This window comes from Triticum aestivum, chromosome 1A, assembly GCF_018294505.1.
Source record: "Triticum aestivum cultivar Chinese Spring chromosome 1A, IWGSC CS RefSeq v2.1, whole genome shotgun sequence".
NCBI classification, from domain to species: Eukaryota; Viridiplantae; Streptophyta; class Magnoliopsida; order Poales; family Poaceae; genus Triticum; species Triticum aestivum.
This window is the reverse complement of record NC_057794.1, coordinates 518738066-518763333: the sequence shown is the minus strand read 5'-3', so window position 1 is coordinate 518763333 and position 25268 is coordinate 518738066. Positions and strand designations below refer to the sequence as shown.

General features: G+C 49.2%; 1 protein-coding gene across 1 annotated transcript; it reads right to left on the bottom strand.

Annotated features, from left to right (window-relative positions):
* Positions 1-314: 314 nt before the first annotated feature.
* Positions 315-4990, bottom strand: LOC123062021 (formin-like protein 4). Its single transcript, XM_044485326.1, has 4 exons — positions 3642-4990; positions 3357-3550; positions 1754-1995; positions 315-1325 (listed from the first exon to the last, which is right to left on the bottom strand). The coding sequence occupies exons 1-4, from the start codon at positions 4940-4942 to the stop codon at positions 540-542; spliced, it is 2523 nt and encodes an 840-aa protein (XP_044341261.1). The 5' UTR covers positions 4943-4990; the 3' UTR covers positions 315-539.
* Positions 4991-25268: the final 20278 nt, after the last annotated feature.

Genomic DNA, 25268 nt, shown 5'->3' with positions numbered 1-25268 from the left:
GTATATAGACGTAGTTTAGGGTATAGGTTCATTCATTTTGGACGGCAGTGTAATAGAATATGTGTATGAGTTATGTACTCTTTGTTGGGCCAGTTTATTGACCGACTGAGTTTTTACCTGGTTATGCCTTCATGTAACTACTCGAATATTTGATTTGATACTTTAATAATGATGGTTGTGGCATCGGTTGATACAGATGCCAGGGTTTAACCTCCTCCTCAGAAAAGGAGAAAACATTAAGCTATCACAAGGCTGAAATATAAGTAAGCAAATGATACGTGGATGTTTTTCCTCGGACTGAAAAACTGCCAGTGTACTAATAAATCTACTGCTCGGTAATTATTTATTTTGTACAGAAGATTTCCAACGATCCACAAATATACAATAGGACTTTTACTGAACTTTAAACTTTATCAAAAAGAGGAAATTACATATGTGCTTCATCTATCATGGGCAGTATATATATACCCATCTACTGAAGACTAGTGCGATCGACATTGTTCCTTCAAAAATGAGCATGCAGTACGTGTGGTTCCTTCCTAGTCCCCACCCCCTACACCGAGGAGCGTAGCTTCGTCGGAGTTGCCGTCTCCTCCTTGCTGGCCATGCATACCCAACAATGGCGTTGGGGTGGTTGCCGAGATACGGAAAGACCTCGCGGACCCAAGGAACGCCCGGTCCTGCTGGCCGACCTCCCTGCAGACACGGTCCAGAATGGCGACGAAGTCCCTCGCCACCATGAATATCCTCAGAGGATGCGCCTCCTCTCTCGCCGTGTTGCCGTGGAAGTAACCAGTGATCTCCTTCACTCTCTCCATGGCCTTCCTCTCCTCACCCCTCACCTGTCCGATCCCCTGCTCAGCTTCCTTGAGAAAACCACGCATCGCGGTGAAAAACCTCTCCCCCTTCCTGCATTGATTCTCGAGCAGAATCACCGAAGTTATCTTTCCGACGCCGGTTTCAAGCTTGGAGACATAGCCATGCAGCACGTCGAAATCCATTGTTGCTGCTTTTTTTACGTTTCCCAGCTCGCTGCTCAGCCCTGACACGACCTTCAGGCCATGCTTACGGAACTGTATGTGACTTTCTGTGATTTCATCGGATTTTTCGTCTTCTGACCTGGCGATTTCTTGCACGGCAGAGTGTAGCAGGGTGGTTTTACCGTCGGCGCCTTTGACGTCTGCTAGATTAAGGAGGGTGTCAAGTTTGGAAGCTTTGGCGGTCTCGCGCCGATTTGTGTCGACATTCATTTGGTTCCCGGTTCTCAGCACTGCTTCGAGTAGTTTTAGGAACAATCTGCTGCCTTTTAAGTCATCACAAGCTGCCTGAAGAAAATGGATGAATAGTCAGTCACTAAAAAAAATGCCATTACAGGCCCTGGTAGTATATGAATATGACACTGCAAAAATGGTAATCTCCAAACCAAAAATAATCTTGTCATGGACCATTGGAAAAAAAAAAATCAAGATGGGTGCAAAGGTCAAGGGTGGTCTCAACCATATTTTGTGTATCCTATCTTCAAAATTCAAACTTGTTTGTGTTTTACCAATGAAAATGAATTAAAACGGGCAAGGATGATCAGATTGCTTGGCTCGGTTACTAGCGGATGTAAGCCATGGACACTGTGGAAGACAGAGTTCAGTTTCATATTGGAACCGGAGGCAAAACATATTGGCTTCAGGCAGAAAGACAATATGAAACTTGAGTGCGGCGATTCACAATTGGAATACTAGTACAAAATGAACTGGAATACCTCAATTGTTTGAAAACATTTTCTGAGGTACGTTATTTCATTCTCAAAATTTGCTCGGTATAGCATTGCCTCAATTCGTTTGAAGGCGAAAGGTATATCGAGAACTGCTTTAAGAAAGCACTCCACCGAACCAAGTTTAGATGATTCCCCAGTAAAATCTCTCAGTTTAAGTTCTTCCTCTTTGGTAGGAGCCATCTTTACTAAAGTCTCCAAAAGTTCTGCCCCCAAACATTCACCATTACCTACTTAAAATGATGGTAGGAACACAATATTGTTAGTAAATTTTAACACTGCATAACTTTATATGGCTGTGTCAGCTCTTAGAATAATGTGCCAATTAAATAAATTCTTATTGAAAGGGAGTGGAATGCCATTATAAATTTGAATGCAACCTTTTTCTAAGAATTCCTAAATGGTGTGCCTACTTCTTAGTGAGATTTATCCGTTGAATATTAACTCGGTAGCAATATAAAGAAAAGAAAGATAGAAGACTAGCATAGGAAAAAATATGAGCTCTTTAAGATGGACTAACTTACCTCTGGAGAGGTAAGTGTTTGTTTTGAACCCTCACCATTGATTTAGGCTATTTGTTTTGGACATCAATAATATAACTGGCACTTTCACGTTAATACAACATAAAGAAATTCGCTTGATGCAGAGGCCGGTGATTATCCTCCTTTTTAAAAAACATCATAACGAAAAAAAGGAGAGGTGATTATAAATATTTATTATCCTTGCAAACCGTAATCATGCATGCCATCTTGGACACCACTGGAAGCATGATTGAAGACCAATTTACAGCCACCTTTACTTGGCTTGAGTACATCTAAAGAAAGAAGCCCCACCTTTGTTGATTATTACTACTTGAAATTAGATAGTGACCCGCAAAAAAAAGTAGACAATGAAATGTAGGTGACAAATGAAACTGAGTAGATGATATACAGTCATAGGTTTTCTTATATTTTATCATGTCGGGTTTGTATTGCAAATGAAAATATATGGGGATCATAAATCATCAAATTCTTAAATGTGATATAGCAGCTTAGAATGTGAGAAAATACTTGTCAAAGTTTTAACAAAATGTTACTGTTTTCAAGTTGTATCCAATATCTTGTCAAGGTAATTATTTCAAGGATAGAATTTAAACTCATGCGATCAAATTATGTTCTGTTTTTATCCCGCAAAAAAAACATGTTCTGTTCTTAGAAGTTCTAAATGTACACTATATACAAAAACAGGCACAAATATTTCCGTATAAATAACCTAGGTGACCAATTACCCCCCTAGGACGTAACACAAGACCATGAGATCACCGCAAATGAACCGCCCATAATCAACTGGACCACCTTGAAATTTCCCAAGACAATATGCAAAAGTAAAGCATTTGTGAAACTTTTTCAACTTAAAAACCGTGCAGCTTCTCCACCGAATTGCACAAATTTCTTTATGCAACTTTAATCCAAGCCGCATGCTACTACTATGTGAAAAACAAAAATAGAATTGAAATTCATACCCTGACATAAACCAAAAATCCCATGCACAAATCACAGAGCTCTTTCCAAGATATATCCTGACGACCCATTTCAAGCAAATAGTTGCTCACCGTGTAAAAGTGCATCCGACACCTCATCAGGCGTGACATTCAGCGCACGCATCAGGATGGCAATGCTCTGTTCCTTCTCCGGGTCGAGGACCCTCTCCTCCCGCCTAAGCTTCGTCGACATGCCACCTTTCCTCGATACGTCCCTAGCTGCCACACTGTTCATGGCGAACACCTCGATCATGTCCTCATCCGACCTGCAAGAAGAACTGTTGTGAGATTCAGAGATCCAACAAAACGACACGAAAATCCTGCATCTGGTCTGCCATTATAATATGCATCCTTAACTGGAAGGAGTTGGACTTGAGCCCGTCCCAGGCCATGTCGCGGTCATCGGAGCTCCCGCCGCGGACGCCCTTTTCCCGGTGCAGCGGCTTCAGCCTCGGTCGGACTCCATCATTGCCATGCGTCCGCATGCTGCTGCTGCTCCCGTCGTCATTTTCCTTCATCATTGCCATGGCGGGCGCCGCACGCACGGCGGTGCTGGGATCCTCTGCTCGGACCGGGTTGAGTGACCGGCGCATGGATATTGGGTTGTTGAATGTTTGGGGCTGCGGTGGTGGAGGGTGGGCAGTCCCCGCCGAGAAGCGGGTGCCCGGCGGCGTGCGGCGGGACCGTTGTGGCGGAGGAGCGGGAGGGGGCGCGGTGGTGGAAGTAGAGGAGGCGGCGGCGGCGGCCGGGGTCGCGGGGAAGAAGTCGCTGGTGAGGCTGGGGAGGCTGCGGCGCGAGGGCGTGGTGGTGCGTGCGCTGGAGCTGGACGCGCTTGCCTCGGTCCATGTCCCGCGGGCCTCGGCGCCGCCGGAGCCGGACCCCGCGGAGTGCTGACCCGGCGTGTAATACGGCGCCTCCTCCTCGGACGAGCCCGCCGCCGCGGCAGACTCCCGCCGCAGCGGCGGCAGCGGGCGGAGCTCCGGACTCGGGACGGTGTCGACGTCGTGGCAAATGCCCCGCCGCGCGCGTTCGTGCCGGGCCTTGCGGTAGTGGGAGGCCGTGGAGGAGCCGGCTACGGCCGCGTTGGGCTCCGATGACCCCGGGACGTGGGCATGGCCGCCGGGGTGCTCGGGGACGCGTGGCTGCACCGGGTGGCGCGGAACGCGGCCGGTGAGGAGGAACGCGGCGGCGAAGGCGAAAAGGGCGAGAAAGGCCGCCGCGGCGGCGGAGGCGACGACGATGGCGGCCTTGGGGGTGCCTCCGCTGCTGTGGACGCGCGGGGCGGGGCCTCCAGGGGACGAGACCACGGCGGGGACGGTGCTCGGCTGCGGCGGCGCCGGGGTGACGACCGTGTCGGGCGGGGCTGGCGTGGAGGGGTCGGAGCTGAAGCCCGGCGAGGGCGGAGCCGAAGCGGGCGGCGACGGGGGCGGGGTCCACTCGATGGGGAAGAGCGGCTCGTGGAGCAGCCGCCGGACGTTGCCGTCGGCGGCCACTGCGGCCGGGAGGAGGAGTGGGGTGAGGGTGAGGAGCAGTGCCAGGGAGGGAGGCATTGGCGAGTAGGGGGAGACGAGAGTGCTGTGTGCCGCGTCGGCCAGCGGGGAGGAGCTTCGTTTGTGGAGACGGCCCGGGAGAGGTGGTGAAGAGTGGGAGTGAAGCATGGAGGAGCGAGCAAGGAAGGAACAAAAGGAGCGTTGGAGAGAAACTTCTCTCTCACGTCACGTGTAGCATAATTCTTTCCTGTATATGCAAGAACAAATTTGGGATTGATATTTTCAACCGAATTTGTGTTGCCTTTCTTTTCAACACAATACAATCACAAATGTTCACACACACACGCAAAAACACTCATTCTACGAACACACGCACAATCATTGTAAGATAGCGCTCCCTTAGTTGCTTGAAAAAAGATTAAATTATTTTGTGATCTGTTGTGAATTTACTTATAAGGTTTTTTACTTATAGAAATGATATTTCACATTGCTTATGTAAGTTCAATCATTACTCGGACTGAGTAAATAGTACTCCACTACAGTAATAATATACTACACCAAGTATCAAAAATAGGCGAAGGGAAAAAACCTCGGCAAAAAGTTTGCCGAGTGTTACATCCAGCGAAGCCGGCTCAACTTACACCATGTAGGCAAAGTTTTTTTTTTGAATTGGTTTAAATTGCTTACCACATATGTCACATGGTCCATGTAGGCAAAGTGACGTAAGCCGAGAACCTTTTCTCGGAGACTCGGCAAATGGCAAAACGTTTGTCGGGTATAAATTAGTGGTTCTCAGCAACATAAAGGTGACTGGCGGCCGACCGACGGAAACGGAGATGCCACATGGTATAAGTAAGTGTTGGGGAACGTAGTAATAATTCATAATTTTCCTACGTATCACCAAGATCAATCTAGGAGATACTAGTAACGAAAGAGAGGGAGTGCATCTTCATACCCTTGAAGATCGCTAAGCGGAAGCGTTACAAGAACGCGGTTGATGGAGTCGTACCCGCGGCGATTCAAATCGCGGAAGATCCGATCCAAGCGCCGAATGGACGGCGTCTCCGCGTTCAACACACGTACAGCCCAGGGACGTCTCCTCATTCTTGATCCAGCAAGGGAAGAGGAGAAGTTGAGGGAGAGCTCCGTCAGCACGACGGTGTGGTGGTGGAGCTTGTGATTCTCCGGCAGGGCTTCGCCAAGCACTACGGAGGAGGAGGAGGTGTAGGAGGAGGGAAGGCTGCGCCAGGGGAAGGTGTGCGGCTGCCCTCCCACCCCCCACTATTTATAGGGGGAAGGGAAGAGGGGGCCGGCCCCCTAGATGCATCTAGAGGGGGGCGGCCAGGAGGGGGAAACTTGTCCCCCAAGCAGGTGGGAGGCGCCCCCCTACGGTTTCCAACCCTAGGCGCCTTGCGCCCTTGGGGAGCACCAGCCCACTAGGGGGTTGGTTCCCTCCCATATTCAGCCCATTAAGTCCTCCGGGGCAGGTGGTCCCACACGGTGGACCCCCGGACACCTTTCGGTGGTCTCGGTACAATACCGATAACCCCCGAAATCATTCCAGCGACTGAAACTGGACTTCTCATATATAAGTCTTCACCTCCGGACCATTCCGGAACTCCTCGTGACGTCTGGGATCTCATCCGGGACTTCGAACAACCTTCGGTAACCACATACAATTTCCCATAACAACTCTAGCGTCACCGAAGCTTAAGTGTGTAGACCCTACGGGTTCGGGAACCATGCAGACATGACCGAGACATCTCTCTGGCCCATAACCAACAGCGGGATCTGGATACCCATGTTGGCTCCCACATGTTCCACGACGATCTCATCAGATGAACCACGATGTCGGGGATTCAATCAATCTCGTATACAATTCCCTTTGTCTATCGGTATGTTACTTGTCCGAGATTCAATCATCGGTATCCCCATACCTCGTTCAATCTCATCACCGGCAAGTCCCTTTACTCGTTCCGTAACGCATGATCCCATGGCTAACTCCTTAGTCACATTGAGCTCATTATGATGATGCATTACCGAGTGGGCCCAGAGATACCTCTCCATCATACGGAGTGACTGATACGTCTCCAACGTATCTATAATTTTTTATTGTTACATGTTGTTATTTTATAATTCTTGGATGTTTTATAGTCATTTTATATTATTTTTTGGGACTAACCTATTGACATAGTGCCAAGTGTTAGCTGTTGTTTTTTTGCATGTTTTTACATCATAGAAAATCAATATGAAACGGAGTCCAAACACCGCGATTTTTTTGGAGAATTTTTATGAACCAGAACACCCAGGATGGGCCAAAGCAGCACCTGGGGGTGCCCCGAGGGGGGCACAACCCACCAGTGCGCGACTGGGGCCCCAGGGGCATCCAGGTGGGTTCTGCCCACCTCAGTGGCCTCCCGCACCCCCTCTTTACCCTATAAATTCACAAATATTTCGAAAACCCTCGGGGTTAACCTAGATCAGAAGTTCCACCGTCGCAAGGCTATGTAGCCACCAAAAACAAATCTAGACCCTTTCTGGCACCCTGCCGGAGGGGGAAATCATCTCCGGTGGCCATCTTCATCATCCCGACGGCCACCACGATGAGGAGGGAGTAGTCCACCCTCGGGGCTGAGAGTTTGTACCAGTAGCTATGTGTTTAATCTCTCTCTCTCTCTCTCTCTCTCTCTCTCTCTCTCTCTCTCTCGTGTTCTTGAGATGTCACGATCTCGCGGGCTTTGTTAATATAGTCGGATCATATGGTGTTTTCCCCTCTCTATATTGTTGTGATGAATTGAGTTTTTCCCTTTGAGATTTTGTTGTTATCGGATTGAATACTTTTATGGATTTGAGAACACTTGATATATGTCTTGCAGTTGAATACTCGTGGTGACAATGGGGTATCATATTGATCCACTTGATATATGTTTTGGCACTCAACTCACGGATTCCCGAGGTGACATTGGGGTAATCTATGCATAGGGGTTGATGCATGTTCTTGTCTTTGTTTCTCCGGTAGAAATCTTGGGGCACTCTTTGAAATTCTTTGTGTTGGATTGAGTATTATGAATATGAATTTGCTTTGGTGTTATTTTAGTACGAACTCTAGGATAGATCGAACGGAAAGAATAGCTTTGTGTTATTTTAGTATGAACTCTTGAATAGATTGAACGGAAATAATAGCTTTGAGGTGGTTTCGTACCCTACAAACAAATTTTTCTTATGTTTTCCGCTAGATAGGAACTTTGGAGCGATTCTTCACCGCACTTTGAGGGGTGGTTATATGATCCAATTATATTAGCACTGTTGAGAGATTGCACTAGCGAAATTACGGACCCTAGGTGATGGGACTCTACTTGGCGTGGAAGGCAAGCAGAGATCGTGTTCCCCTTATCATGAGTGGCTCGCACGGCACCTTGGCCAGGAAAAGCCGAAATCTATGGCAGCCCTCACGACACTCATGACCCGCTTTTGCATGGGAGAAGGTAGCTGACTGGCTTGCAACAATAATATATCAAAGAATCATGGTACTTCGGATACCAAGGATGGCAATGGCAGGTCACGTCGCAACAAACACAAGCGCCGCATCAACAACGACAATACCGAGGATACAGCAGTGAATGCCGAATTTAAAGGGTCTAAACCCGGTCAGTGGAAAAAGCCATTCAAAAGAAGCACTCCGGGCCCGTCTAGTTTGGACCGTATACTCAATCGCTTGTGTCAAATACACGGCACCCCCGACAAGCTAGCCAACCACACCAACAGGGATTGTTGGGTGTTCAAGCAGGCCGACAAGTTAAATGCCGAAAACAAATATAAGGGGTCACATAGCGATGGCGAGGAGCCCCGGCAGCTGAACACCGGAGGACAGAAGAGGTTCCCCCCACAAGTGCGGACGGTGAACATGATATACGAAACCCACATCCCCAAGAGGGAGCGGAAGCGTGCGCTAAGGGACGTATATGTGTTGGAGCCAGTCGCCCCAAAGTTCAACCCATGGTCCTCCTGTCCAATCACCTTCGATCGCAGGGACCACCCCACTAGTATCCGCCATGGCGGATTCGCCGCACTGGTCCTAGATCCAATTATTGACGGATTTCACCTCACTCGAGTCCTTATGGATGGCGGCAGCAGCCTGAACCTGCTTTATCAGGACACAGTGTGCAAAATGGGTATAGACCCCTCAAGGATCAAACCCACAAAAACGACCTTCAAAGGCGTCATACCAGGTGTAGAGGCCCATTGCACAGGCTCAGTCACACTGGAAGTGGTCTTCGGATCCCCGGATAACTTCCGAAGCGAGGAGTTAATCTTCGATATAGTTCCGTTCCGCAGTGGCTATCATGCACTGCTCGGGCGAACCGCATTTGCGAGATTCAATGCGGTACCGCATTATGCATACCTCAAGCTCAAGATGCCAGGACCTCGGGGGGTCATCACAGTCAATGGAAACACAGATTTCTCTCTCCGCAGGGAGGAGCACACTACGGCCCTCGCGGTAGAAGCGCAAAGCAGCCTCTTAAGGCAATCCACCAGTTCGGTGATTAAAGACCCGGACACCTTCAAGCGCGCCCGGAGTAATCGACAGCAAGACCGCCTGGCATGTTCCGAGCTCGCATAGTAATGCGGCCCCGGCCCCAGTTTGAGCCAAACGGTGAAATCCGTGCCACGAGCACATAATTACGCATTGAAAATACCATGGGCACAGGTGGGGAGGGGGGCACGACTACGACATGCCCCAAGACGCGGCTCAACCGCACTAGGGGCTTCCCACTTTGTTATTTTTCTCTCTTTCAGGACTTTAATCTCTGGAAACCATGTCTGGCAGTATGATTGCCGGACACACGATGCAACAACCAAGGAGGCAGAAAGCTATGTCGCACCACGGAACTCCCAGGTGGCTTTTGATAATGAGTGAAATACCTGCTTTAAATACCATTCCTCAGCTTGCCCTTGGAGGGGACATGCCAAATAGTCCTACTTTTTGCTTATCGCACTACTTGTATCATTCTGCTTCGACGCACCTTATTGAATAAACAATGCATAGCACTAGACTATTATCGCATTCTCTATTCTTTATATATATATATGTTCATTCATGAAATTCAGCACCCGTACACTCTGGTACGGCCAATACGCCAGTGGCTTAAGCATACCCCATAATACGGCGTGAGAATTCCGAACACTTTCGACAGTGCGGCACCCCGAACTTATAGCATTATATGCATCAGCTCCGAATCATGTCTTGGGTCAATAGTTGGGTTTGCCCGGCTCCCACGTTTTGATACCTTATGTTCCGCTATATCGGCTAAGGTAGCACTGGGAGAACTGCTGTGATTGTGCCTCGGTTCATCTGGGCTAAGCACCTCAGTAGAGAAAGCTAAAACTGACTGTCATGATAAGGCGAGAGCTGGTCGCTGTTCGAGAGGTCTCGAGTCCCTAAAGACTTATGCCGCTTAGAGCGAGGAGTCGGCTTTGTCCGGCTTAAGGCGTGTATAGCGCCTCGAAAATTGCCTTCCGAATACTAGGGGCTTCGCCAAAATTTAAAATTGTAGACTTCTATGGCTAAGTGAGAGTGATAAAGCATTATAGTCTGATTGCCTAGTTCGTTGAGTTGAGCACCTCCCTCGAAGGACCCAACAATGGGAAAAAGAGTGCTCAGATTTATCCTGAACACCCCAGCACTCGTGGCATGGGGGCAGAAGCCGACGACTGGCCATCTCTCAGATTTGATAAACAGAGGCACAAAAGGTAATATTTTAAATTCAAACAAGCGTGGCATAGTGCATATGAACAAATTTTCATAATACAGGATCACACGAGTGAGCTCATTCAAATATTACATCCTTCACACACTCGTCCGCTACAAGACGGGCACCCTTCAGGACACCCTCATAATACATTTTGGGGTGGCGATGCTCCTGCCCTGCGGCGGCCCCTCCTTCACCAGCTTCTCAGCGTCCATCTTGGCCCAGTGCACCTTCGCACGGGCAAAAGCCCGGCGTGCACCTTCGATGCAGACGGACCGCTTTATGACTTCCATCCGTGGGCAGGCATCCACAAGCCGCCTCACCAGGCCAAAGTAGCTGTTTGGAAGGGAGTCGTCAGGCCACATCCGGACTATAAGGCCCCTTATGGCCTGTTCGGCCGCCTTGTGCAGCTCGACCAGTTGCTTCAGCTGGTCGCTCATAAGCATGGGATGTTCGGTCCCAGTATACTGAGACCAGAACAACTTCTTCGTCGAGCTTCCCTCCTCGGCCTGGTAAAATTTTACGGCATCCGACACGCTACGGGGCAAATCTTTGAATGCTCCTGGAGAGCTCTGGACTCGGGTAAGTAACAAGTAATTTACTTTCACATGCTTGCTTTGCATATCGAATGCCTTACCCGCCGCTATCTTCCTCATCGCCTCAATCTCCTAGAGGGCCTTTTGGGCTTCGGCCTTGGCATGCTTTGTGCTCTCGAGGGCTGTGGCAAGCTCGGACTCTCACGTCTTCGAGTCAAGCTCCAAAGCCTCGTGCTTCTTCACGAGAGCCTGGAGCTCTTGCTGCACCTCGCCCACCCGTGCCTCTTGTTTTTCCCGCTCGGTGCGCTCCTTGGCCGCTTTGTTCTCGGCCTCGGACAACGCTTGCTTAAGGGTCGCCACTTCGGTCGTGGCCCCTGGCACATTCATGATGATCCTATCATTTTGCAACCACATTTTCTTTTTTACATAGATAAGATATTACTTACCTTTGTTCTCCTCGAGCTGCCTCTTGGCAAGGCCGAGCTCTTTCTCGGACCCCTCGAGGTCCTGCTTCAGTGCGGCGACCTCCGTAGTCAGTGCGGCAGAGGTCAGCAGCGAAGCCTGCATACGCATACAGACATACTTATATTAGACTCCTGCAGATATTATTTGATCCTCTATTCGGCTTTTCTTCGTGAACACCAAACAGAGCATCAGGGGCTACTGTCTATGCGGTAATATTTTCCTATATTTTAAATACTTACCTCAAAGCCTGTTAGAAGGCTGGCACAGGCTTCAGTCAGTCCGCTCTTGGCGGACTGAACCTTCTTGGTCACCGCACTCATAATAGTGCGGTGCTCTTCGTTGATGGAAGCGCCGCGAAGCAGTCCAGCAGGTTGTCCGGTGCCTCTGGATGGACAGAGGTCACCGGCATGGGCGGCTTGCCCCTCTTGGAAGAGGGCCGTCTGCTCGAGTCCGGAACCACTGGAGGTTCTGGCGCGGTGTCCGGCCGAGGGCCGAACTTGGAGCCCCTGGGAGCCTTGCTCCCTTTGCTCCTGGAGTCCGGAAGGTCGCCTTGAGGCGCCTCCAAGACTGTCTCCCCCGGCTCGGTGCCCCTTGAGACAATACCTTGGCATTGTCCGTAGGGCAAGGGGAGGTGTCAGGACCCCGACTCGATGTCACATCGATCTAGCCGGTAACACCTCATATCACTTTGCGGCCTCACGCACGGTATCCCCACGGGTGTCGCCTTACCTTTGCCCGGGACCGTTTGCGCCTTTTGGCTCACGTATATGATAGTGTCGCTAGCATCCATATGATAAGGAGCCCGGGCTGACATGACTAGTCGTAAACCCAAAGTGGCACAGACTTACAGGGACAGGCATCCATGACCCAGCTTCGAACGTGTCGGTCATCAGCAAGTGGGTCCGGGCTGTAGCACTGGGCTAGCAGGACTCCGGTAAACCGGGCTGTAGCGGGCTAACAGGACTCCGGTACTCAAAGCGTGACATTTCCCCGAAGGGACAGACACAGGAACGAAGAAGGACACATGCCGGCCAGCCTAAGTGTTCCAGAGCAGTAGCAAGCTACCATGGCTCAGCGGTAACACTAGGAGACATTTCCCGGTAAGAGGGGCTACTAAAGATAAACAACTAGATAGTCAGATCCCACACATACCAAGCTTTTCAATCATACACACAATATGCTCGATATGTGCAAATACAACGAAGCATCACAACATGACTCTACGATACAAGTACTTTATTTAAGGCTCAGGGAGCCATACATAACATACACAAAGGTACGGGTCTCACGACCCAACATTCAAGTCATACAGTCATACAAACCAGCAGCGGAAGTAACTAGTCTGAGTACAGACAACTAGTAAAATAAAAGAGGCTTGGAAAGCCTAACTATACTACGTGGTCCTTCACAAGCTCAGGGTCACCACCTGGGTCTTTAGCCTACTCGTTGATGTCAACGTCTACATAGAACCCATCAGAAGGGGTTGCAGCGTCTTCTGTAAAAATGTAAATTATAGCAACATGAGTACAAAGGTACTCAGCAAGACTTACATCAGATCCTACATACATGCATATTATCAAGAAGGGTTGGTGGAGTTATTGCAGCAAGCCAGCTTTGACTCTTGGCTAGACTATCCTACGATACTTTGACTTGAAATGGTTTTGCGCACACGAGTCCACTACTCACCACTTCAATACACTACCGAGGATCCACCTCCGTCTCCCTACGGATGAGCCATCCTCTGCACTCACACTTATCTTGAGGCTTTTAGTAGTTTCCATTTACTTGTCTATGAACTGTATAGGCAACCAAGTCGTCCTTTACCGCGGACGCGGATATTCGAATAGATCATGTTAACCCTGCAGGGGTGTACTTCTTCGTACATGTTTCCACCACTTAGCGTCTGCACACGACATGTGCTCGGCAGACTTCAAGCGAAAGCCGACGTGGGTGTAGACCACGACCTACCTAAACACTTAAGCCTCTAGTCCAGGTTTATCGCCTATCCAGGTTCCATCCGCAGGGAGTCCGGCCGAGGTTTCCCATACGGCCCCGAACGATGTGAACAGGGTTCCCGAGATACCTAACGGGTATTCGGTACACCCGGCCACGTACCTACCGCATCACAGCCCACCCCTACGGTCAGCGTTGTCCACGGCCTCCAGTAGGCTACAAACACCAGAAACTACTTGCAACTCCTGGACAGAGAGCTAGGGTGAATAAGAAGTCGAGCGGGGTCATATTTCAGGGCCCAATGCATGGTAGTAACTGTATCTTAAATCACACATACAGATCTCAGTGCTTAAGGTCGGCTTCAATGAAACAACCCACCATGTACTCCTACATGGCCTCTCATCGATACCTTTACCAAATCGTGTTCACCACACCACTCTCATTACCGACATAATCATTTCACTCTAGCCCATCCCCCGGATGAACCAGACCTGACCTGACTCTAAGCATAGCAGGCATAGCAAGGTAGGAACAACACATACATATGGCTCAATCAACTCCTACACATGCTAGTGGGTTTCATCTAGTTACTGTGGCAATGACAGGTCATGCAGAGGAAATGGGTTCAACTACCATAGCACGCAGCAGTTTGAAACGCGTTGTCTTAATGCAGTAAAAGAGAGCAGGAGCGAGAACATGGGATTGTATCGATATGATCAAATGGTTGGTTGCTTGCCTGATGGTTCGATGCACTGATACGGTTCTTCGTTAGGGTAATCACGGTACTCCTCGGAGGTAGAACCTGTCGCAAAGGACACCGATACACAACCATCACCAAACAATGTGCAACAATATGATGCATGCATGAAACATGGCAATATGAGTGTGTTGGGCTAATGCAACTAAAACCAGAAGGGTTTGAACCAATTTGAATCAAAGATTCAAATTTCAAACTCAAACATGGCCTTTTAAAGTGCTTTTCCTTGTTCTGTTAAAAACATCAATTTAACTTGTTTGATCATGCATGAAAATAGTACAGATGGATAGATTGGATTTTTCTGATCATTTTTCATATATAATTTGTCTGATTTGGAGTTACAGAATAAAAGTTATGAATTTTTGAAGTTTAAATAATATTCTGGAATTTCCTGATTTAAATTAAATCCAGAAATATATATATTGCGCCAGCATGACGTCAGCATGACGTCAATGGTCAACTGCGGCTGGCTGGGGTCAAACCTGACGTGTGGGGTCCACACGTCAGTGACAGGGGGGTTTAACAGGGTTAATTTAATCCTAATTAGGAATTAGTGGCGCTGGGGCCCACTGGTCAGTGTCAGGGGGGTAGTTAGTTTAACTAATTCGGTTAGTGCTAATCCTAATTAGCTAACAGGGCTGGGCCCACCTGTCATGGACACAGGGGGGGTCCTGCCGTGGTCAAGGTGGGTCAAACCCACCGGCGACATGACGCCGGCGAGGCCCGAGACGGCGGCGCGATACGGAAACGCGCTAGAGGGCACGGGCGAGGCCGTGCTTGGGCTCGTTGGAGAGCCCTTGCTCCCGCGCGTCGAATGGTGGTGGTGGCCGTGCCTGAGGTGGCCGGTACCGACGACGGCGAGCTCGTGAGCGGCGGCCGGAGTTCGGGTGCGGTCGGGATCGGCGCTGCTGCTCGCAAGCGAGGGAGCTGAGGCGCTGGAGGGGCTCTACGGGTCCTTACGGACTTGTTGGACTCGCCGGGGTGACCAAATGGTCACCGGAGCTGCGTCGACGGCGAGCTCGGCGACGGCGGAGGTTCGGCCGTGGTGGGAAACGGGGTTACGGTGCGGGAACGAGGGGGAAAAGAGGGGGAAACGGTGGCGGAGCTCACCGCGGTTGCAGTGGGCGTCGAAGCGGGCTCGGGGACGCGCTGGAGACGGCGAATCGACGGCGATGGTGGTCGGAGCCCGAGGAGGAAGACGATGGCGTGGAGGCGATGCAGAGCTTCCCGAGGGGCTTGGCTTGGTGGGGAGGAAGAGGGGGTCGCGGCGGAGCTCCTGAGCTCAGCGGAGGGGCGAGGGGTGGCCGGTGACGGCTGCTATGGCGAACGGCGGCGAGGGGTGCGTTCGGACACGGGAGAGAGAGAGCGAGGGAGAGGAGAGGAAGAACCGGGGAGAGTGAGAGAGAGCAGGGGAGGGCGTGGCGTCGTCCGGGGCATCGAGGGCGACGAGAAGGGCGCCAGGCAGGCAGGGAGGGAGGTGGCGTGGCGCGGTGGCGCACGCGCGCGCCGGGCACACTCCCCTCCCTCTGTCGAGGACGAAGACGACAGAGGGGGGAGACGGGCTGGGCCGCCTGCTGGCTGGGCCGGCCAGCTGGCTGGGCTGCACAGGGAGGAGCCCCAGGTAAGCTTCTCCCTTTTATTTATTTCTGTTTTCTAATTTCTGACATTTGTTTTGATTTAAATAAAATATTAAATCATTTTATTATCTTATGCCAATTTTTGCAGGAGCTAGATATATTATTCCAGAGCTCCCCAACAGGTGGCATAATTTTTGGACATATATTAATGTATATAACTAATATATTTCCAATGCAAATAGTTATGCATTAATTCCAAATGCCCAAAATAAATACCTATGAGCTCTTAAAAATATTGGTTTGATTTTTATCTCTGTCCAATATTTTCAGAGAGCAACATGAGCATTTTCTTGGACCCTTTTGGAGAAATTTTTATTTGGGTCATTTTCAAAAATGATTCTGAGGGTTTCACAAATCCCCATTTCAAATTAAATGGAATTTTAAACATGATGCACACACTCTGATGCATGACTAGCTAGGGTGTGACAACTCACCCCCACTCAAAAGAATCTCGTCCCGAGATTTGGGTTCCTCCGGGAAGAAGGCGGGATACTCGAGTCGAAGACGATCCTCCCTTTCCCAAGTTGCTTCATCCTCAGAATGGTGCGACCATTGTACTTTGAGAAACTTGATATTATGACGTCGAGTGGTACGTTCGGCCTGATCGAGAATACGAATGGGGTACTCTCGATATGTAAGATTATCTTGGAGATCAAGCGTTTCGTGGTCCACACCACGGATAGGATCCGAGAAGCAACGCCTGAGTTGAGAAACGTGGAAGACATCGTGGACTCTGGAGAGGTGCGGAGGTAGTTCCAACTGGTAGGCAACTTCTCCTCGTTCGGCGAGAATGCGAAAAGGTCCAATGTAACGAGGGCCCAATTTGCCTGTGATACCGAAACGATGGGTTCCCTTCAGAGGGGTGACCCGAAGATAAGCCTTCTCGTCAACCTCGAAAGTCATAGCCTTATGTTTTCGGTCATATTGACTCTTTTGACGAGATTGGGCTGTTTTCAACTTTTCACGAACGATACGAACTTGTTCTTCTGCTTCCTGAATCATGTCCGGGCCAAAGAATTGTCTTTCCCCGGTTTCTGACCAGTTAAGGGGTGTTCGACACCGTCGTCCATAGAGAACTTCAAAAGGGGCTTTACCCAAGCTAGATTGATAGCTGTTGTTGTAAGCGAATTCGGCAAATGGAAGGCACTTCTCCTAGTCCATTCCGAATGAGATAACAGAGGCTCGAAGCATGTCTTCTAGAATCTGGTTGACGCGTTCCACTTGACCACTCGACTGAGGGTGGAAGGCGGTGCTAAAGGAGAGACGGGTCCCCATAGCATTTTGGAAGCTTTCCCAAAATCGAGAGGTGAAAAGACTTCCTCGATCCGAGTTAATTTCCAAAGGAACACCATGGAGAGACACTATCCGGGAGATGTATAAGTCTGCCAGCTGACTAGCGGTTATACTCTCACGAACAGGTAAGAAATGGGCTACTTTGGAAAGACGATCGACAACGACGAAAATAGCATTATTCCCTCTCTTGGTCCTGGGAAAACCGGTAATGAAATCCATACCAATTTTATCCCATTTCCATTCGGGAATAGCTAAGGGTTGAAGGGTGCCAGCAGGCCGTTGGTGCTCTGCTTTTACACGACGACAGACGTCGCAATTTGCAATATACTGAGCAATCTCTCTCTTCATCCTAGTCCACCAGAACCTCTGACGTAGGTCCTGATACATCTTAGTACTACCGGGATGAATGGTGAGAGGAGATTCATGAGCCTCCTTAAGGATCAACTGCCGTAGATGCTGGTTCTTGGGAACCACTAGACGGTTCTCAAAGTACACAACACCATGATCATTTGTGGAGAAACAACTAGCACCTCCGCTAGCAATGTTCTCTTTGATTTTAGATATTCCCTTATCTCGCTTTTGGGCAGCGATGATTTGATCCATAAGAGTAGGTTTTGCTACCAAGGTGGAAAGAAAACCTTGAGGTACAATGTGAAGGTTAAGCTTCCGAAATTCCTCATGGAGAAGCGGTTGACTTTGTTGTAACATCAGGTTGTTACAATAAGATTTACGACTTAGCGCATCAGCCATGATGTTGGCTTTCCCTGGGGTGTAGGTTATTTCTAAGTCGAAGTCTGTGATCAACTCAACCCAACGTCTTTGCCTGAGATTCAAATCCGGTTGGGTGAAAATGTACTTCAGACTTTGGTGATCAGTGAATATTTCGCAACGATTACCGAGGAGGTAATGTCGCCAGGTCTTAAGGGCATAGACTACGACTGCAAGCTCTAGATCATGAGTAGGATAATTCTCCTCATGTGGGTGCAATTGCCGTGAAGCGTAGGCAATTACGTGTCGATCTTGCATGAGAATGCAACCTAGTCGTTGTCGCGAGGCGTCGCAGTAGATAACAAAGTCCTTGGAGAAGTCTGGCGGTACCAGTACGGGAGCAGAGGTCAGGCGTCTTTTCAGTTCCTGAAAGCTGTGCTCACATTGTGGAGTCCATTCGAACTTCTTATCTTTCTTGAGGAGTTCGGTTAGAGGGTTGGCAACTTTGGAGAAGTTCTCGACAAAGCGACGACAATAGCTCGCTAAGCCCAGAAAACTCCGAACTTGCTTGACCGATTCGGGTGGAGTCCAATTAAGGACGGCTTGAACTCGCTCAGGGTTAACAGCAATACCTTTACCAGATATTACATGACCCAGATAGGTCACTTCTGACAACCAGAATTCACATTTAGAAAATTTGGCATAAAGGCGATGCTCTCGAAGTTTCTTCAACACTAGCCTTAGATGTTCGGCATGTTCTTCCTCGTTCTTGGAGTAGATGAGTATATCATCGAGATAAACTACGACGAATTTATCCAAATACTCCATGAAGATTGAGTTCATTAACCGAGAAAAGGTGGCTGGAGCGTTGTTAATCCGAAGGACATGACGGTGTACTCGTATTGGCCATAACGAGTAACAAAGGCCGTTTTAGGAATGTCCCCGTTTCTAATTTTGATTTGATGGTAGCCCAACCTCAAATCCATCTTGGAGAAGACTGAGGATCCAGCGAGCTGATCATACAGGTCGTTGATCCTGGGAAGCGGATATTTGTTCTTGATTGTGACCAAATTGACAGGTCGGTAATCTACAACCATCCGGTCCGTACCATCCTTCTTCTTGACGAATAGGATGGGGCAAGCCCACGGAGATGAGCTAGGTCGGATGAAACCCTTTTTCAAGGACTCATCGAGTTGTTTCTTAAGCTCGGCTAGTTCTAGTGGTGCCATCTTATAAGGTCTTCTAGCAATCGGAACGGTTCCTGGGATGAGGTCTATTACGAACTCAACATCCCTTTCAGGTGGAACACCTGGCAATTCCTCTGGGAAGACATCCGGGAAGTCACGGACTACCGGAACGTCCTCAAGGTCTGGCAAAGGGCTGGCGTTAAGAGAATATAATTGTCGCTTGGCTATTCGGTTCAAGACATTGACTATCTTCTTCGAAGGATGGGTGAGTTGAACAGTCCTAGAGAAGCAATCAATTTGGGCATGATGAGCCGACATCCAGTCCATACCCAGAATGATATTAATATCTGAAGATTTAAGGGCTATCAACGATGCAAGAAAAACAAGTCTGTCGACTTGGATTTCATTTCCATAACTTACCCTAGAGGTCTGCCATCTAGACCCGAGAGTAGAAATTTCCATAGTGGATGGCATGTCACAGAATGCAGTGTTATGCAAACGAGCATAGTTCTCGGATATAAATGAATGAGAGGCTCCTGTATCGAAAAGAACAGATGCCGGGTGGCAATTAACAAGGAGCGTACCGAGAACGACGTTGGGATCCTCTTGAGCTTCTTCGGCAGAGATATAGTTGACATGGCCATGTGAGGCGGTGGCCTGCTTGGCGTGGAACACTTTCCCTGTCGGCTTGCCACGGCCAACAGCTTTAGCAGATTGGTTGGGGTTGGTCTGGGGACACTCACGCATATAGTGGCCAGATTCCCCACACTTGAAACAAGTCACGGAACTGGTATGTGGAGGAGCATTATTGGTTGGACCCCCATAGGGCTTGGCCGGTGCAGACTGTTGAACAGGGCGAGGCGCCTGGAAAGATGGCCTCGGTGTGAACCTGGGTGGCAGGGCGGTGTTGGGCACCCACACGCGGCGCTTCTGAGGACCAGCACCGGATGAGGAACCCATGTCACGGCCATGCTTGCGTGTTGCGTCATAGTCAGTCTGACCAGTTTCAGCACTGATGGCCTTGTTGACAAGTTTCTGAAAAGATGTGCACTCATGCAGACGGAGGTCACGGCGAAGCTCAGGACTAAGGCCCTTACGAAACCTTGCTTGCTTCTTGGCATCAGTAGACACTTCCTCAGTTGCATATCGTGCGAGGTTACCAAACTCCCTGCTGTAAACATCCACAGAAAGTCGGCCTTGGGTGAAACTGCAAAATTCCTCACGTTTACGGTCCATGAGACCCTCCGGAATGTGATGTTCACGGAAAGCCTCACTGAATTCAGCCCAAGTAGTGACATGGCCCGCTGGGCGCATAGCTCCATAATTCTCCCACCATAGACTGGCGGGGCCTTCAAGATGATATGCAGCAAAGGTGACCTTGTCAGCCTCCGCTACCAGCGCGGAACGCAGTTTGTGAGAGATACTGCGAAGCCAGTCATCAGCGTCGAGAGGCTCGACGGAGTGGTGGAACGTGGGTGGATGTAATTTGATAAAATCACTGAGTGACACCACGTTAGTCCTTTGATGGTGTGCCGTGTTTTGTTCAATACGCTCCAACAAACGGTTGGTCTCCCGCTTGTTTCTCTCAGCTTCCATCATAACCTCGGCTAGGGAAGGAGGATGAGGCAGATTTGCATCCCTGACTTCACTGCCTTCGGCCTGCTCTTGAGGAGTAGGGTTAGTGCGCGTGTTGACCATCCTAGGTAAACAAGACAATGATTTAGCCAGGATGATAAAATTCTGACATAGGATATAAAATGTAAGGAATAACTCGAAATGCAAGATGATCATCCGTATGACATGGTAAATACAGAAACTGCTTCTTTATTCCATCGTCATACACACCATACAGGGTTTAGTACAAGACCAAACAAAGTACTATTACGGTGAAAAGAGGATTACATCTCATCGGAGGCATTCCAAGCTCCTATACATTATTTTTCTACTCCTCCGGAAAGAGTACAAACTAGGTCATATCCCACGAGTCACGCGGGACGATAGACGACACAGCTAGTGCGAACTAGTGATACTACCACTAACTCAGACCGATCCGTAGTAGTCCTCGTAGAAGTCACCTCCATAGCCTGGAAGCTCAACATGATCATCCGGAAACAGACGATCTCGCGGAGCTTGTGGACCATAGGGGCTAGGATGAGGTCTTGGACCAACAGACGGTGGCCTGCGGGGACCGCGAGGTGGGGTGATGCCTCCTACATCACGCCAACCCATCACGTCTGGCAGAGCAGATCTCACAGGATAGAGATCGCGCATATCTGAATATCCAGCTTGCACCGCCGGTGCGAACCGAGTCAAAGTGGCCCAGTGGTCAGCACGGGTATTGAAGAGCTCTAACCTTAAGGCCCGATTTTCACGGTCCTTATCCTCGAGCATCTCAGCAGTGGTGCGAGTCCGTGAATCCTCCTGGGTGGGGTCAGCATAGATAGCCTGGAGATACCCTTGTGCTCCCGGAAGTGATCCTGGCATATACCGGAAATCAGAGTCCCGAAATAGTCCAGATCTGACTCGCATGATGGTCATCATAGAGTAGGCGGCGTCCTGCACAGCCATCTCAATAGTAACCCCGAGTCCATAGGAGCAGTGAAGGGGCTCGGTGGATCCAGGATAAGATGGAAATATCCTGACAGTGCAGAGATACTGGCTTTGATTGAAGTCCCGAAATTGCTCTTCGACCGTGTACTCAGGATACCAGCAGTATCCAGCCTCAGTCATTACCCTGACCAACTTGGCAGTATGGCCGGGTACATCTAGGCATCGAGTCAGGCGAACCACTTGATTGAGGTCGCGAGTGGCCATCTGAAAGCACAATCATAATGCAAAGGCATTAGAATTTCTAGCAAAATTTCGGCAGCATAACAGCTGTAAATGCTCAAGAAGGATTTTGAGACATTTGACAAAGGATTTCATACACACTCAACATCATCATATCAAATTCTGAGTCCATCCTAGCAACATAATATGGTAGAAGAACTGAACTAGGCTTGTATCCATCATACCTATAAGGTACTACTGATTAGTAACACGTGATCCTGATAGAGAGAATAGATCCTAATTCCTTAACCCCCGGTGGAAGAATGGACTGACTCAGATCAGAATGTCATAAGATAAAGGAGTAAAAAGAGCCTTACGTTCCAACCCACAAACAATTCCCCTACATATAACTAAAGAATTTCTAGACTCAACATCGACCAGTTTGGCTTGGAGAACCTACAGGCTGTCCGGCTCTGATGCCAACGCTGTCAGGACCCTGACTCGATGTCACATCGATCTAGCCGGTAACACCTCATATCACTTTGCGGCCTCACGCACGGTATCCCCACGGGTGTCGCCTTACCTTTGCCCGGGACCGTTTGCGCCTTTTGGCTCACGTATATGATAGTGTCGCTAGCATCCATATGATAAGGAGCCCGGGCTGACATGACTAGTCGTAAACCCAAAGTGGCACAGACGTACAGGGACAGGCATCCATGACCCAGCTTCGAACGTGTCGGTCATCAGTAAGTGGGTCCGGGCTGTAGCACTGGGCTAGCAGGACTCCGGTAAACCGGGCTGTAGCGGGCTAACAGGACTCCGGTACTCAAAGCGTGACATTTCCCCGAAGGGACAGACACAGGAACGAAGAAGGACACATGCCGGCCAGCCTAAGTGTTCCAGAGCAGTAGCAAGCTACCATGGCTCAACGGTAACACTAGGAGACATTTCCCGGTAAGAGGGGCTACTAAAGATAAACAACTAGATAGTCAGATCCCACACATACCAAGCATTTCAATCATACACACAATATGCTCGATATGTGCAAATACAACGAAGCATCACAACATGACTCTACGATACAAGTACTTTATTTAAGGCTCAGGGAGCCATACATAACATACACAAAGGTACGGGTCTCACGACCCAACATTCAAGTCATACAGTCATACAAACCAGCAGCGGAAGTAACTAGTCTGAGTACAGACAACTAGTAAAATAAAAGAGGCTTGGAAAGCCTAACTATACTACGTGGTCCTTCACAAGCTCAGGGTCACCACCTGGGTCTTTAGCCTACTCGTTGATGTCAACGTCTACATAGAACCCATCAGAAGGGGTTGCAGCGTCTTCTGTAAAATGTAAATTATAGCAACATGAGTACAAAGGTACTCAGCAAGACTTACATCAGATCCTACATACATGCATATTATCAAGAAGGGTTGGTGGAGTTATTGCAGCAAGCCAGCTTTGACTCTTGGCTAGACTATCCTATGATACTTTGACTTGAAATGGTTTTGTGCACACGAGTCCACTACTCACCACTTCAATACACTACCGAGGATCCACCTCCGTCTCCCTACGGATGAGCCATCCTCGGCACTCACACTTATCTTGAGGCTTTTAGTAGTTTCCATTTACTTGTCTATGAACTGTATAGGCAACCAAGTAGTCCTTTACCGCGGACGCGGCTATTCGAATAGATCATGTTAACCCTGCAGGGGTGTACTTCTTCATACATGTTTCCACCACTTAGCGTCTGCACACGACATGTGCTCGGCAGACTTCAAGCGAAAGCCGACGTGGGTGTAGACCACGACCTACCTAAACACTTAAGCCTCTAGTCCAGGTTTATCGCCTATCCAGGTTCCATCCGCAGGGAGTCCGGCCGAGGTTTCCCATACGGCCCCGAACGATGTGAATAGGGTTCCCGAGATACCTAACGGGTATTCGGTACACCCGGCCACGTACCTACCGCATCACAGCCCACCCCTACGGTCAGCGCTGTCCACGGCCTCCAGTAGGCTACAAACACCAGAAACTACTTGCAACTCCTGGACAGAGAGCTAGGGTGAATAAGAAGTCGAGCGGGGTCATATTTCAGGGCCCAATGCATGGTAGTAACTGTATCTTAAATCACACATACAGATCTCAGTGCTTAAGGTCGGCTTCAATGAAACAACCCACCATGTACTCCTACATGGCCTCTCATCGATACCTTTACCAAATCGTGTTCACCACACCACTCTCATTACCGACATAATCATTTCACTCTAGCCCATCCCCCGGATGAACCAGACCTGACCCGACTCTAAGCATAGCAGGCATAGCAAGGTAGGAACAACACATACATATGGCTCAATCAACTCCTACACATGCTAGTGGGTTTCATCTAGTTACTGTGGCAATGACAGGTCATGCAGAGGAAATGGGTTCAACTACCGTAGCACACAGCAGTTTGAAACGCGTTGTCTTAATGCAGTAAAAGAGAGCAGGAGCGAGAACATGGGATTGTATCGATATGATCAAATGGTTGGTTGCTTGCCTGATGGTTCGATGCACTGATACGGTTCTTCGTTAGGGTAATCACGGTACTCCTCGGAGGCAGAACCTGTCGCAAAGGACACCGATACACAACCATCACCAAACAATGTGCAACAATATGATGCATGCATGAAACATGGCAATATGAGTGTGTTGGGCTAATGCAACTAAAACCAGAAGGGTTTGAACCAATTTGAATCAAAGATTCAAATTTCAAACTCAAACATGACCTTTTAAAGTGCTTTTCCTTGTTCTGTTAAAAACATCAATTTAACTTGTTTGATCATGCATGAAAATAGTACAGATGGATAGATTGGATTTTTCTGATCATTTTTCATATATAATTTGTCTGATTTGGAGTTACAGAATAAAAGTTATGAATTTTTGAAGTTTAAATAATATTCTGGAATTTCCTGATTTAAATTAAATCCAGAAATATATATATTGCGCCAGCATGACGTCAGCATGACGTCAGTGGTCAATTGCGGCTGGCTGGGGTCAAACCTGACGTGTGGGGTCCACATGTCAGTGACGGGGGGGTTTAACAGGGTTAATTTAATCCTAATTAGGAATTAGTGGCGCTGGGGCCCACTGGTCAGTGTCAGGGGGGTAGTTAGTTTAACTAATTCGGTTAGTGCTAATCCTAATTAGCTAACAGGGCTGGGCCCACCTGTCATGGACACAGGGGGGGTCCTGCCGTGGTCAAGGTGGGTCAAAGCCACCGGCGACATGACGCCGGCGAGGCCCGAGACGGCGGCGCGATACGGAAACGCGCTACAGGGCACGGGCGAGGCCGTGCTTGGGCTCGTTGGAGAGCCCTTGCTCCCGCGCATCGAACGGTGGTGGTGGCCGTGCCTGAGGTGGCCGGTACCGACGACGGCGAGCTCGTGAGCGGCGG